Raw genomic sequence first — 15,663 nt, forward strand, 5'->3', positions numbered from 1 at the left:
TGATTATAACTGTGCCATATCCTTGTTTTCTATCTTTTGGATTCAGGGATACATAAGCTTTGTGTCTGATGCCTAGGGTGCATAGCTGGCTTAGTGCTTAGTATATCTGTGTTTGTGATGTTGTTTTGCTAATTGTACTTTTGACATATTTTGGTCTTACAAAGTTAGACAGTTGATAGTCAAAACAGTTTTTTGCATCAGAATTTTTAAGAATCTTCTGAGGGTTATGAAGTCTGTAGAATAGTGTGTGTGTGTGTGTGTTGTACCTTTAGGAAGTGTTTCCAATGACAGCATGTGCATATAAATAGCAAGCACTTGCTAGCTTAAGTGTCATTTTGAGAGTGCATCCAGAGCATGAACATGTTTGAGTGTGATAGTCAGTTTGTTTATAAGTTTATCTAAGTTAAGGTTACTAAGCCTCAATCCTGATGTGTTTGTACGTAATAAAGCTGCTTGAACAAAACCCACAAATATTCATCTGTTCAAGCAGCATCATTATGTACAAACACATCAGGAGTGAGGCTTTGTAACTTTATCTTAGATAAGCATGTACGAGTGTGATAGTCAGTTTGTTTATAAGTTTGTCTAAGTTAAAGTTACAAAGCCTCAATCCTGATGTGTTTGTACATAATAAAGCTGCTTGAACAGAACCCACAAATGTTCATCTGTTTTATCCTGACCAGATGAATGCCATGGTGTCAGAACTGGGATTCCAGAGACTGCTTTTCAGAGTTACAAGTCACAGAGTTAACAGTGAAGGTAAACTAAATGAACCGAGTGCAAAAAAGGGCCAGAAATGAATTAAAGGTAATGAAAACTTGCGCAAATAATTTATTTTATCAGAAGGATAAAACAGAGCATTAGCAAGGCACAGAACGCATTATTAAGCAAACGAGAAACATACAAATTTAGTAATTGATAAAACGATTATCAGAAACACACATAAGGGGTTTGGAATTACCTCGAAATTGCAAAACGAGTATGTTTAGAGTAAAATGAGCACAAGAAAAGTATAATAGGCATGAAAAGAGATTAAACGAGCAAGTGAATATAGTAAAGGGCAAAAAGGCTACATTAAGCAAGGTGACTGCATTTTTTTGGCATATTACTGTGTTTCGGCATAAACTACTATTTTGCATTCATTGAAGCTATTCAGGGCATAACTAGAGTTATTCAAATTATCTTGAAGTGTGTAAAAGTGCTTGCAGTGTATATTCATTGCTGTGCATTTATTCTGAAGAGTTATTGTGCGCAACGTGCAACTATGTCGTGAAGTGCATTCAAAATACAGCCATTTCAGAAAATGTCTTGTGCTGGGTATGTCTGTTTGCAGAGTGCTGCCATTACAGAGTATTTCTTGCACTGTACAGATTTATTTAGCAAAATACAGCCATTTTGGAAAAGTTTTAGTATGTTGTGTACTGTTTATTCGCACAGTGCAGTTGTTTTGAAATGTTTCTTACACTGATAAGAAGTGATTTCTCAAAGTACAGTGATTTCAAGTACTTGAGCCCATGAAGCTTATTTTGCAAAGTTCAGTTATTCAGAGGCTTGTTCTGCTTTTGGGCATAGTTACAAGTATTGTAAATTTCTGGCATATGTATGTGTGTGTGTGTGTTCATGCATATTTGCAAAAGCCTTCATTGGTATGTGTTAATATGGCAGAGGCATTTTGCAGACCAGGTCCACTTGTATTTGATCAGAATATTTCAGAGGTTTGGAGAATGTTTGAGCAAGAGAAAGATATTTTTATACAAGCAGCATATTCTGACAAAGATGCATGATCCAGGGCACTCATTTTGTTAAACCTAACTGGATCAGAGGCCATTGAAAGGGAGCGTTCATTTGAGTATGAAGGAGAAAATCCTCATATTGTTGTACAGGCTGAATCAAGAGAAGACCCAGAGTATTTGAAATGCAAATTCAGTGAAATGTGCAACCCCCAGACAAATGTTACATTAGAGAGGCATTTGTTTTACACAAGAGATCAAAGGCCAGGAGAAACTTTTGCAGCGTATATTACTGACCTGAGAAGCAAAGCGAAAATATTTATTTTTAGTGATTTAAAAGATGATTTAGTAAAGGACAGGCCTGTGTGTGGTATTAATAGTGCTGCAGTGAGAAAGAGTTTGCTTCGTGACAGTGATTTAACGCTAAGCAAAGCTGTTGAGATTTGTCAAATCCATGAAGTTAGGGAAAGGCACAGAAGTATGCTTGCAAGTGATAAGACCATGGTTTCAGCAGGCTCCAGAATAAATGTAGACAGCATGCAGCACATGGCTAGCAGAAGCAGGCCTAAGGACATGGCATCTGTAACCCCTGCGGGTGTGACAGGTAAAACCCATAGTTTTCCAGCAAGTTCTAAGACTAGTTCATTGAAAAGGACATTCTCAGTTCAGTACAAGAGTGAGTTAGCAAAACCTAAATCAAGCTTTATTGTTAACTCTAGCAATTGTGGTGCCAGTCATTAGTCTAAAAGAAAAGTGCTTAGCATTTGGTCAGCAATGCCACAAGTGTAAAAAATGGAACCATTTTCAAAAGTTTTGCAAATCAAGTAAACCTCACACAGTTATAAAGAAGGGTCACTTAAAAAAAAAGCAAGTTGATCATACAGAGAGCTGCAACCCTACTTTCTGTGTAGATGGTGTATCACTAATTGGTGAAAAGATTAATGCAGATGCAGTAGATTTTTTTTTGGCAAAGAATGAAGTGTTTTGTATTATCCAGATCAATGGTAATTCCACTGAGCTCAAAGTAGACACTGGTTCAAAGTGTAATGTTATGTCAGCAGACACATTTGCTAAGGTGAGAGCTGGTGAGCAACTTAATGTGGTCATTTGTGCGAAACTTGTTGCTTATGGTGGTAAAAAAATTCACACCGAAGGCTCAGTCGTGCTTTCATGTTATTTGGCCAAGAACTTACAACTTACTATTCCATGTAATCCGAAGACCTGTGCAGTCCTTATTGTGTCTCAGAGACAGTTTGAAGATGAATATGCTTTCTTTTACTAAAGAAGTTCATCATATAAGCACATGTCCCAGTTCACGTTTCACTGTTACTATTTTTTCAGAGTATGCTGATGTTTGCAATGACAAGTTAGGCAAACTTCCAGTTGTGTATTCTATGAAGTTAGACCCAGAGGTCAGTCCAGTGGTCAGACCAGCAAGAAAAGTTCCGATAGCTATGCAGAATAAGGTCAAAGCTCAGTTGGATAAACTGGTTACAGAACCTACTGTATGGCTATCATCCATGGTAGCAACTCGCAAAAAGGCTCAGATGAAATCAGAATATGCATTGACCCAAGAGATTTGAAGAAAGCATTAAAGAGACCACATCATCCTATGTGTACAGTCGAGGAAGTCACAGCCCTAATACTGAAGCCAATTGTTATTTTCTAGCTTGGATGTAAAAAGTTCATTTTGCAAGTGATGCTTGATCGAAAATCTTCACTGCTGACTACATTCAGTGCCCCATTTGGAAGATATAGTTTTCATGCTTGTTCAGAGGTTTTAAGTAAAATAGGGGAATACCCTAGATTTGTAAGGGAGAAAAGTAATTTGAAAAAAATTGTTAGAACGTAGGCATGTGGATTATCCTAAATTCTCAGAGTTTCAAAGGTTGGGTACTTTCACATGTGTCTTTTGCAGGTGATGTTGATTCATTTACGAATGGTAGCAGATTTTGGTTAGGAATGAAGTGATAACTGCTTCTGTGGTTTTTTTTTTGTTTTTGTTATTGTAAGACTGAAGCACTTGATGTTATGTAGTCCTATCTCGCCTCCATTATTATGTGTGGAGTTCGACTCGGCCGCTTTTAGAAAGCCTGAAAACTTCTGATTGGCTCGTGGCTAGGAGGTATCCCATGGTGCATGAGCACATTCCCCAGATCTTGTCTGCAGTGTCTTCAGTCGGAAGCTTCTTTTGGTTGGCCCTGGCTAAGTGATTACGTTTTATTATTATTACTGCTTTTTAGGGGTTTTTGCTTCTTGTGAAGTTTTTTCTGTCTTAGTCTATTGCTGACAGTCTTATTGTGATTACTGATTTGTGTCTTTAACTGGATTTGACTTTATTGCCATTTAAAATTTACTTGCGCCTGTTGGCCGTTTGTGTGTGGTATCCCATGAGTGTGTGTTTTTTTTTTTCAAAAATGAGTGTGTGTTTTTGACTAGACCGTTTAACTTAGAGGTGCTAGTTTTGTCCCTGTTTCTTTCTTGCACTACGTTCATTTAAGGTAGAGAACCTAGTAAACCCTTTTTATTTTTTGTGGGTGTTAAGGCTAGATCTGCTTAAGTTAGAGGACCTAGTTCCTCTCTTGATATGTGAGTGTGTTGTTTTTTTTTTCTCTGCTGCCATTATGTCCAAGGAACATAAAGAACACAAACAGTCAGGCTTTAAAAAGTGTACTAAATGTTCACAAAAAATGTCCATCACCGATGGACATAGCGTCTGTGTGTACTGCTTAGGGGCCATACATCTACAAGAAACTTGTCTCTTTTGTCATTCTTTTAGCCCTAGAGTACTCCAGGAAAGGAAGAATAAGCTGATTTTAAAAGGCATGTTAAAACCTTCCTTCGAGGAAGACCTAGCCAGTTCTTCCTCCTCTGCTAGGTCGCATTCTTCTAGAAAGGATAAGGGCAAGACTCAACTTATGTTTCTGAACCTCCACAGAAGTTACCAAAATTGGAGTTGGTCTCTGTCTCTTCGGCTCCACAGTCTTTGGGGCCGATTGAGATTTTGGACACAGACCCTGCAGTATCGGCACCAAGTGTTTCTGCACCGATCACTAGCAGTCCTCTTCAGAGCCAGTTAACAGACATTCCACCAGTCTCCCCTACTATAAAATCGCACATATTGCAGAGAACAAGGTCTCCCACACTGTCCTCCAGATCCTCCAGGAACTTATCTGAAGAAGACATCGAGAGAGTGGTGCTCAGACTCCTCAAGTCATCGGCCTTGCCAAAATTTCTATCGGCTCCAACCCATTCGGTCTCAGAGCCGACTCCTGCTACCAATCCTGCTCTCTTTCCTCCTCCAACCCAGATTGGGCCTTTGGAGCTGATATTGCCGGTAACGACTATAGTGGTGTCCTTGGCTCCAGCACCCCGTGTGGTTGTCTCGGAGCAGAGTTCCACTCCGACACTCTCAGCGCCGTTCGAAATGTCTCTAGGGTCTGAAGCTCTTCGATTGGCCCCGAGGGGGAAACTTGGAACCGAACTTCTGCTGTGCCAAGTCTCCCTCTTGGTGCATCGGCCTGAGTGAGCTCGGACCCTACATCGTTCTCGAAGCCGACCCTTTTGGAGCCATCGGCATCTACGCTATCTTCGGAGCTGTAGGAATTGGTCTTCATGAGGATGAGGAGCATGTTGGATAGTTCATCCGCCCCATGTAGAAGTACCGATGCCATACTCCCTCAACCGCCAACTACAGTCTCAGCATCCTCTCTCCCCCGAGATGGCAGAGACCCACAGCCTCAGGACTCCCATTTCGGTGGCCCCCCGATCTTCTGAGACCTCCCCAGAGAACCCCGCTGAGGAGCCCCCTCGGAAGAGATCGTGTAAGAGGAAGCATGTAGACTCCCCTGATGAGACTGTCACATCTAGCACTGACCTCGATGAGTCGGAAGGGTCCCCTAAGTCATCCTCTGAAAATGTCTCCTTTGCAGACATTTTGGAGATCCTCAGGCAGAGAAGTGGCTGGCCCACCATTACCCCGTCTGATGAGGAGTCAGTGTACCTGAAGGCTTTCGGGTCTCAGCCCTCAGCTTCATGGGTGTCTCCTCCATTTGATGAATTACTGGATCTTGTGAGTCAGAAAGCATGGCAGACTCCTGATGCCATGGAACCGGTCCCCAGGAGGCCGAATAAATTTCTTTCTGCCCCTAAAGACAAAGAATTTTTATCCAAGGGCTTATGTGTTGATGCAATAGTGGTGGCGGCGGCCACTAAGAAGGAGCTAGCAGAGACTTCTTCTTCTTCTATCCATCTGCCCAATAAGGAATCTCAAACGATGGATAGGTATGGGAAGCGTATCTTCTCTTCAGTGGCTTTTACACTCCGATCGCTGAACTATCTTATTACATTTTACGAGACTTCAGAGAGATCTCCTAAAGGAATTAGGAGATACTCTTCAGGGTACCTTTACTGAAGCAGTCCCATTTACAGTGTCTACTCTCACATCCATTGTTAACTCCTCCATGTGACTAATCTCGTACGCAGTTGATGGCGCAAGTAGGGCGACGGGTTCAGGAGTCTCCTTAAGGAGACATTCCTGGATGCGTCTGTGCAACTTTGCTGAGCCTTTCAAGTCTACATTCATCAATGCCCCCCGTGGATAGATTGTCTCTTTTTGGACCCAAGGTGAAAGATACCCTCACCAGGTGTGAACAGGAAGGAAAGACTCTGCCGTGGGAGTCCATTTTACCGTTCCTTCTAGACCTTACCCTAAAGGTCAGAAGAGCGGTTAAATGTGGTTCAAGAAATCATAGAGATCTTTCCAGGATACACAGGGTGATTCCTCCTTCAGAGGCAGGGGAGGAGGAAATAATGGTAGACGTTGCCCTAGAGGCAGGGGAGGCACACAAAATCAGGGAGGTCGCGATTCCTTTCCTGACCATCCCTATCAGCGTTCCTGATGTGGAACCTGACTGTGCGTCTCTGGAGCCGGTCGGGGGTCGCCTGTCCTTGTTCCCAGAAGCCTGGCTAAATCTCACTCGAGACAAGTGGGTACAAGACATTATCACCAGAGGTTACCCTTTTCCCTTCCACCACACCCTCCCAAAAGGATCTCAGATGTACCACCCAATCACAGGGATCAAGCGGCTATAGAGATAGAAAAGCTGCTATTAAAAAGAGCCATCCAAAAGGTCCCAGCAGACCAGACAGGATTCTGAACTTACTCCAGGTTCTTTTTAGTTCCAAAAAGAACAGGAGACTTGGAGACCCATCTTAGACCTCAGCAGATTAAACGAGTATGTAAAGAAGTCCAAGTTCCAAATGGTCACTCTACAATCCATACTCTCTCTGTTAGGGAAAGACAGCTGGATGTGCTCAGTAGATCTCCAGGATGCCTACTACCACATAACGATGCATAAAGCTTCAAGGAGTTACCTACGCTTCTGGCTGGGAGCCCATCATTACCAATTTCGGGCGCTGCCCTTTGGTCTCACCACATCCCCCCAGGTGTTCACCAAATACATGGCAGTAGTGACAGCTCATTTGAGGCATCAGGGAATCCAAGTCTTTCCATATCTGGACGATTGGCTCCTGACCGCCACCACCAGGCATCGTCTAGCTTAATTGAGAGATTCCACAATCAAGCTCTGTTCCCAGTTGGGAATCTCTGTAAACTGGGAAAAATCCTCAACTTTGCCCACTCAATCTATAACATTTATAGGAGCAAACATAGACACAGTTTCTATGATAGCCAGACTACCTACAGACAGAATATAATATCTTGCACAGCAGATTTACAGGATACTTCCCCTTCGAAGAGTCAAAGCAAAGGTGGTGTTGCAGCTTCTTGGAACTATGGCGTCGACCATAACCTTGGTACCTTTAGCAAGACTGCATATGAGGATACTCCAGTGGCTCCTGTCATCTCAGTGGTCCTTTCAGCAGTTGTCTCTGCATCACCAGATACTGATCACAGATTAATGCAAAAAGGATCTATGCTGGTGGATTCAGCCAGGTCATCTTACCACAGGGACTCCCTTTGTACCGCACCAACCCGTTGCCACTGTGACCATGGATGCCTCTCAGAGATAGGGGGGGGGGCATTATCTAGGCAAGACTGTCCAAGGCACATGGCAAGATCAGGAGGCCCATCTGCATATCAGTGTCCTAGAGAAAAGAGTGGTGCTTCTAATGTTGCAAGCACTTCACAACTTTCTCCCTCTAGGGACGATAGCTATCCAGACAGACAACATGTCAGTGGTTTGGTATCTAAACAAACAAGGGGGAACCAGATCATACTGTTTATGTCGAGAGGCCCTGCGAGTTTGGAACTGGGCGATTTCTTCCCAAAGCTTTCTCATTGCAATGCACATCCCGGGGACTTCCAACGTGATAGCGGACAAGCTAAGCAGGGCAATATTGTTACCTCACGAATGGTCCTTGAACCAGAAAGTAGCCCATCTGATCTTCCACAAGTGGGGACAACCCTGCTGCGATCTCTTTGCCAGCCCCATCAACACCAAATGCAGCACCTATTTCTCCCTCATCCCTCCTCCAGGAGAGTCTCCAAGAGATGCCCTCGTCCACGATTGGCCCCCGGGACTCCTTTATGCTTTTTCTCCTTTTCCACTCACCCCCAGGGTCATACAGAAAGCATTGTTGTTGGGAAGCAAGATGTCAGATTTGGTTCCCTTTTCTCGAGCCTCAACTGTTAGACTATCCATGGATTCTGGACCCAGTGCCAGATTCTGGACCCAGTGCCAGACCTTTTGACACACGTCAGGTTCTCTTCACCCCATTCTCCACACTCTCAAACTGACTGCATGGCTGCTCCAGTTCCATCACTAGTCAGGCTTCATGGTCTGTCTCCAGCTGTAACCCACATTATTACCTCTTCTCACAAGCCTTTGACTAGAAAAATTGTATCACAGTAAATGGAAGAGATTTTCTATATGGGAACATAACAGAGAAGTTGATCCATTTACAGCTCCCATTACTATTGTTTTAGAGTTAATTTCAGAACTTTTTCACCAGGGTTCAGCAGCTGCTACACTCCGAGTTCAGCTAGCAGCAATATCCAATTTTCATGTGGGGATTAATGATTCCAGTCTTATGTCTCACAAACTGTGCAAATCTTTTCATAAGGGTTCCATGACGTTAAGACCTCCTGTTCAAGACCCCATTCCTCCCTGGGATCTGAATCTAGCCCTGTCTAGACTTACTTTGCCACCCTTTGAACCAGACCATAGTTGTCAGTTGAAATTCCTGTCTTGGAAGACTCTTTTTCTGGTGGCAATAACCCCAGCCAGACGAGTTTCTGAATTACGAACCCTATCAGTTAAACCTCCATATTTAATTTTTCACAAATACAGGGTTTCTCTCCGGACCAATCCTTCTTTTATTCCTAAAGTCTGTTCTCATTTTCACTTAAACCAAACAATTGAATTGCCAGTGTTCTTCCCTAATCACACCAATAAAGCAGAGTATAGATTCCGTCAATTAAATGTGCATAGGCAACTGCGTTTCTATATGCACAGGACCAAAGGATTTAGAAAATCAGAACAGCTCTTTGTTTCTTTTGCTGAGGCGAGACAGGGCTTGCCAGTTTCTAAGGTCACACTATCGAACTGGATCTCTAGTTGTATTTCCTTTATTTACACTTCTCAGGGAAAGGAGTTACCCTTTAAAGTCAAAGTGCATTCTACCAGGTCCTTTTCTACTTCTGCTGCTTTCCAAGCCAGGACACCTATTGATAATATTTGTGCAGCAGCAACATGGGCTACCCCTCATACCTTCATTTCCCATTATAAATTGGATTTAACTTCCAGGGGTAGAGCTTCGTTTGGTTCCACGGTACTCAGGAGTATCTTCCCGTGAGCCACCCATTGAAGATGCTAGGGACGCTGTCTCACATGTAATAATGGAGGCGAGATAGGACTACATAACATAAAGAAGTTATGTACTCACCATAACGTTCCATGTATGTAGTCCAGCTCTGCAAACATTATTATGAACCCACCCACCAGCCCCCTTCTTGGAGGAACTGGAAACAGGTTTTTCTTTTTCTACAGTGGTTTATACCATAAACGGTGCCTTTATTACAGTTTATTCTTCCGGACCTTTGTCCTTTTCCTGTCTTATCCTGATAGACTAGTAGCAAACAAGATCTGGGGAATGTGCTCATGCACCATGGGATACCTCCTAGCCACGAGCCAATCAGAAGTTTTCAGGCTTTCTAAAAGCGGCCGAGTCGGAGCCAAGTATTGGCTCTGAACCCCACACATAATAATGTTTGGCGAGATGGACTAGAAACATGGAACGTTATGGTAAGTACTTAACTTTTTTTTTATGTTACTAAATGTGAAATATTTGGTACTTTTTATGAGGGAAAGACAGAAAGTTTTATGGAAGTATTGTAATATATGTTAATACAATTATAGAAAAAGATTGTACAATTTGGAAAATCTGGTTTATGCAGTAATTTTAGGAAGTTTTCCTTTTTTGTCTTAGATAATGATGTAAGTATAATGGTGTAGGTGGGGATATTAATAATTACCTTGAAATCAAAGATTTAAGACGGTAGGTTAAACATGATGATGGAAAGTCACCTGGTTTGAATGGGTATCTTAACATTAAAAGCATTTTGAGATATAAATGTTTTAACAGTTTTGAGTGTATTTTATGAATAAGTATAGTTGAGTGTTCTTAAGTCTTGCAGTAATTTGCTGGGATTGATTATTTATTGTTTGTACCTTGTCATGCGACTTTTGTAATATGTATAAATATATGAATAAGTATATGTATATGTATAAGTATATGTATAAATATATAAGTATATGTATAAGTATATGTATATGTATTTGCATGAGTGTGCCTTAAATTCAGTTCTGATGAAGTCATATTTGACAAAAGTGCTTTGATGAAAGTGCTTGACTGTTTGCTAAGTAGCCTTTGAAGTTGCCGGTTTCAACAAATTTGATTATTGGGAAAGTCCAGTGGGCTTAGGTGCCTATTTTCAGGGAGGCACTGTGAGAAAAGCTCCAAAGTATTGCAAAAACATTTTAAGAACAATAATTTTACAATCTTCAGAAATAATAGAAAAACATGTACAATTTAAATAATTGTACGAAATTGGACAACATTGGTTAAAAATAGATACAACTTAAATGGCAATGATTTACTATCTAGAGCATTTTTAGCCAGTTAAAGGTTCTTTCCATGCCTAGACTGTTTTCTGTAAGAGGCTCATTATTAGTCCCCTTGAACAGATGAGGGATGCGTTTTTTTAAGTTTCAGGTTCTGCATGTTGTGTGAAAATCCCACTGGGTGGTGAACGGTGATATCAGTAATTATTACATTCAGAGGTTAGCAGTAGTGTGCATTAGTTGCCTGCCTTGAGAAGAGGTTATTAATCTAAGCATTTCAAATAAAATCATCTCTGCAATAAAAAGAGCAGTTCATAAATACTGTTTAAATGTTTCAACTTCATTAACAGCTCTGACTGGTTGTATTTCAAATGTTCATGTTATACAAGTTTGTATTTTCTTTGTTGCTGTTTTCTTTTTATAACAACAGGAAGCAGAGCACTGTCTTCTTTAAAATGTAAATGTATTATGATGTGGAGTCTCTGTCCATTTTGCATTATTTCATGTTTGTCATTTACCTGATTTCCTTGGTATAATCTGCATTTTTCTGCAGTCTACTAGAACTGCCTTGAAGTTTCTAACAGTCATAATCTGTACCTCAGTGCATTTTTGTAGAAGGATGAAACATGATAGGTGAACTGCTACATAGCTAATAGATGCAGCCACTCAGATTCTGTCTTCGAGACATGAACTTCTCAGGCCTACTGGCAGTTTTGAGGGAACATCAGTATGTGTCAAGGATATCAACAACTCATGAGAGATTCCTTGGCACATCACATTTGAACTTCTAGAAGTCCAGATCACCATAAACTAGACTTATTTTCCCTTCATAGCTAGATAGCTAGAGAACACACTTTATGTCCCCTTCTGAGCATGATCATTATCTTAACACAATAACTGTAATTCTTTAAACCCAAGACCTTTCTTACTAGGGGACTTCAGCTGTCATTCAATAAACTGGCTGACCTACATTGCAAGTGGTTGGCCTACCCAGTGCCTCCTTGACATTATAAATGCTTACCCTCTTTCACAAATAGTTAACCGTCCTGCTAGGGTCCCAATTATCCTTAATGCGGTCCTCATAAATATGACCACTTCTTGCACAGCTCCATATATATCATCATGATGTGTTAAATCAGAATATAAGTTTGTCACTTTAAAACCGGTGATACTTACCGCTGTATGTAGTTCTGTGCTAGGGACCCCTCAAAAGCAAATATTCTTCTGATACTTGTTGACGTAAATCTATTCTGCTGTAATTCTCCTCCAAAGGATCCCATTGCTGAAGCTGTTACCTATACCTCTGACTTCTACTACCACTTTACTAGTTATATTGCTAAGGCAGTCCTTATCTATGCCAAATGTAATAAGAAATTTAAAAACAAACTCCTATGGTAGAATACCCATGTAAATACATTATGTAGCAAGAGAAAACAATCTGCTTAAGGCTTATAAAAGGTCTCATTTTACCTACTTTAAGAGCACATGTAAGCAAACTAGCAAAGAACTTAAGGGAACCATTAGGAAGCTCAAAGTATGAGTGTGAACTCAAAAATAACCACTAAAACCAAAAGTAAGCACAAATCTTTTTTTAAGTATGCCATGAAGTTAAGCACAACCAACACAGTTTGGAGCTAGTCCACAATAATATTATGCTCTCTAACTCAAAGGAAATAGTAAATATCCTAACAAATTTAGTGCACATTTTACTACACTCCACATATAGCTATTTCACAGGTTCACTAATCTTAGCCTCCCCCTTTAATTACTGTGGAACAAGTTCTCACATCCGTCTCAAAAACTAAGAATACTACATCCCAGGTTGCCTGGAAAACAGCCATTGTAATACCATTACACAAGGGTGACCCAACCATAGACCCTGGTAACTGTAGACCCATTATTTTCACTACCCTCATAAGTAACACTGTGGAGTGCATTATCTCAGACTTCATTAATCTGGACATTAAAAATCTCTTAACCATGGATCCTCATCAATTTGTCTGTGTCAAAGGAAGGTCCTGCCTCTTTGACCTCATTATTATCTATGCAGGTATTATTGACTGACTTGTAATTCTGAATGCAAATTCTATATTGCATGGTGGATGACTAACTGGTTGTCTGTCAGAGCCCATGTGGTTAGAGTTACAGGTGCTACTTTTGAAAGCAAAAGAGTTAATACTTGTGTACGACAGGGCTCAGTTTTGGGCCCTCTCCTGTTGTCAAACCTTCAGGTCAGCAGTTCTGGCCTGTGCTTGACTAGGTTTTCAGACAACGGTAAATCGGGTGTTATTTGATCTTCAGCTGACTAACAATTGCTCCAACATTTGTGCATGGACAACTGTCTTAAATTAAATCTAACAAATGTAGAGGAGTTCATTTTGATAAACAAAACCATTTCACCTACCATATAGGTGATGTACCCTTCAAATCAGACTCCGTTGTAAGGAATTTGGACACTGTTGTTAATTTCTTATCATTTGACTATCATGTCTCCACACTAGTTCAGAAAGCCTTTTATGTGGTTCATCTAACTTCCAAAGGCATCTCTTCTAGATCCAAAGAAGTCTTAATTTTCCTTTACTCATATCTTGTCAGACCCCATTATTGAATATACTGTATCTTTTGGCATGAGTTTGTCTAAACATATCACACAACTTGAAAGACCTCAGAGCTTCATAACTAAAAACATCAGTGGCCTTAAACATCTTAGTTATCAGGAGAGATTGCCAGCGCTTTCTCTTTACTCAGACTCTTACAGACATTTCTGTGGAGATCTGTGCTTGGCCTTTCGAGCCATGAAAGATCCAGCATTCTTTGACCTCCTTTGCAGAACTAATGGTACCTTAAATACTATGTTAAAGGAACTAAACCTTCGTCAGCAGATAAATAAGGCACATTGGCATTACAGATTCATATCCTGACATATTCCTCAGCTCTGGAAAAAACTTCCACTGTATGTCTATCCTGGCTGCCTTCAGGGGTAAACTTGGATGACTAGATGGGCAGCCTCAAATTTTCCCCCAGTCTATTTTGTCTTGCCCTCATTGAGGCTGGTGGCAACCTTTGAATATTTTTTTTTCCTAGGCTTGAAATGGTCTGCAGACTAATTGCCTAGTACTTAACTATGAACTCTGTGACAGAATTATTCAGCTTTTTTCACCTTTCAGAGGATGAGAGTGACATTGTGAGTCCCTTTGAAAGGACTCTCCATTTTTTTAATCTACTTTTACCACGTTTGTCTATACTCCATCTTTATTTTTTCCATGCAAGTTTCCTATGTTAGGATTTGAGTGAACTTATCACCAAACTGCTACTAAGAAATGTTTGCAGAAGGACTGTAATATGTGTTGGTGATAGTGTTTTCATTAGTATTTGGTATAAATTTTGTGTCTTGAAGATCTCCCCGTCCATCTTGTAAAGCGTGTTTTCATTCTTTTTTCTAGCAAAACATACATTTAAAATAGAGCGATACAGCTTTTCTCAGTCAAGTCTACAGCAGGTAAGTCAGAGACTTTCCAGTCTTTGTTGTACCAGAAATAAAGTAAAATGCTTTCCAAGCTAAACAATTAGTGATAACATTTATTACTCTAAGTTTTGCTGAAAAGACGAGGCATTCATATTTTCAACCCTTTTAGATGTATACAGATAACCCATGTTATAAAGAAAATTAATGACATTTTCTAAGAATATGTGTTTAATATTGTGTTAAAAATACCTGCTTATGCATTATTATAAAGAAAAAGGAAAAAAATGCAAAGTCATGTTTGCCAGCTAGATGTATTGTATCCTGTTTACTTATGCAGTTCAGTAGTATACTTTCTTCTCATTTGGGAATTCAAAACTTCAAGACTGTATGGTGACTGTGCTTTCCTGTCTTTTACTTTTCATAGTCATTTTATTGTAAATGTAGTTTCATATCATCTAATATTTTCTTAAGCACAATTTAATCTGCTGATTCCCTTAATCACTCTGCTAATACCTGCCTTTGTAAGGCACCTCCTGCCTCCTGGAGTACATAACAAGTCAAGGATGAGACATGTTTATTGTCAAGGTTTGCCTTAAAGAAAATGAGGGAATCAGTCTACTTTATATTTAGAAGTTTACTATTCCAGGGATGTGGGAAGAATTGAGTAGTAACCCTGTTCTACAGATGTGCTTTACTTGTTTGTTGGTGAAGATGAAGACTTCAGGCTTTTGCTGCAGTGTTTGTGGCGCCATTTTATTTTTTGATTGATTGATTTTTTTTTTTTTGTGGATGTGTTGGGAGATCAAGGAGGGTAGGATTCTTAACAGTATAGAGTGCTAGACATAAATCAATGTGCAAGAGCCTATAAACTGCAAAATATGTATAGGGATAGAACTTCAAACCTGGTTTGATAGCAAAGGGTCTTTAATCTGGTGATTATTTTTTTTTTAGCGAGGTATCGCAGGAGTCTTTCTGTTAGCATGGTGTGTTTGGACAGATACATACTAAAAGGGGTATTATTTCCAGTAATTGTTCTAGCATAGAAAAATATAGAGGAATGATAACTTCTTTTGATTTGGATGAGATGCCTTTAGTTATTCACTAGACTAGAGAAAATGATTCCCGTACTATTGTTTTTCTGAGGTGATAAAATGATAGGAAGTTGTCTATGAAGATGCTAAGATCTCTGTTGTCTGTAGTGGAATGATGCCTATACTGTAAGCTGCTGTCAACAAGACAATGCCACGTCTTTGCATTTAAGTTAATGTAACCCCATTAGTTTTTATGGTGTAGTCGTTGGCAATAGTTACATGGTAACAGATGCCAAATGAGTGACAGCACTCAGCTTGCAGTCATCATCGAATTTAGTTAGCCATATGTC

The 15,663-nt window shown here is 40.3% G+C and overlaps 1 protein-coding gene across 2 annotated transcripts in view; it reads left to right on the forward strand.

The window, feature by feature from the left end:
- Positions 1-15,663, forward strand: part of LOC122813052 (cholesterol transporter ABCA5-like) — a 2,390,735-nt gene that overhangs the window by 2,290,330 nt on the left and 84,742 nt on the right. For both annotated transcript variants that reach the window (XM_044085171.1, XM_044085172.1), the window contains exon 38: positions 14,260-14,315. In XM_044085171.1, the coding sequence (XP_043941106.1) occupies positions 14,260-14,315 (56 nt within the window). The remainder of the gene's footprint in view (positions 1-14,259; positions 14,316-15,663) is intronic.

Source organism: Protopterus annectens, chromosome 10.part0 (assembly GCF_019279795.1).
Source record: "Protopterus annectens isolate FY-2018-M chromosome 10.part0, PAN1.0, whole genome shotgun sequence".
Taxonomy (NCBI): Eukaryota; Metazoa; Chordata; order Ceratodontiformes; family Protopteridae; genus Protopterus; species Protopterus annectens.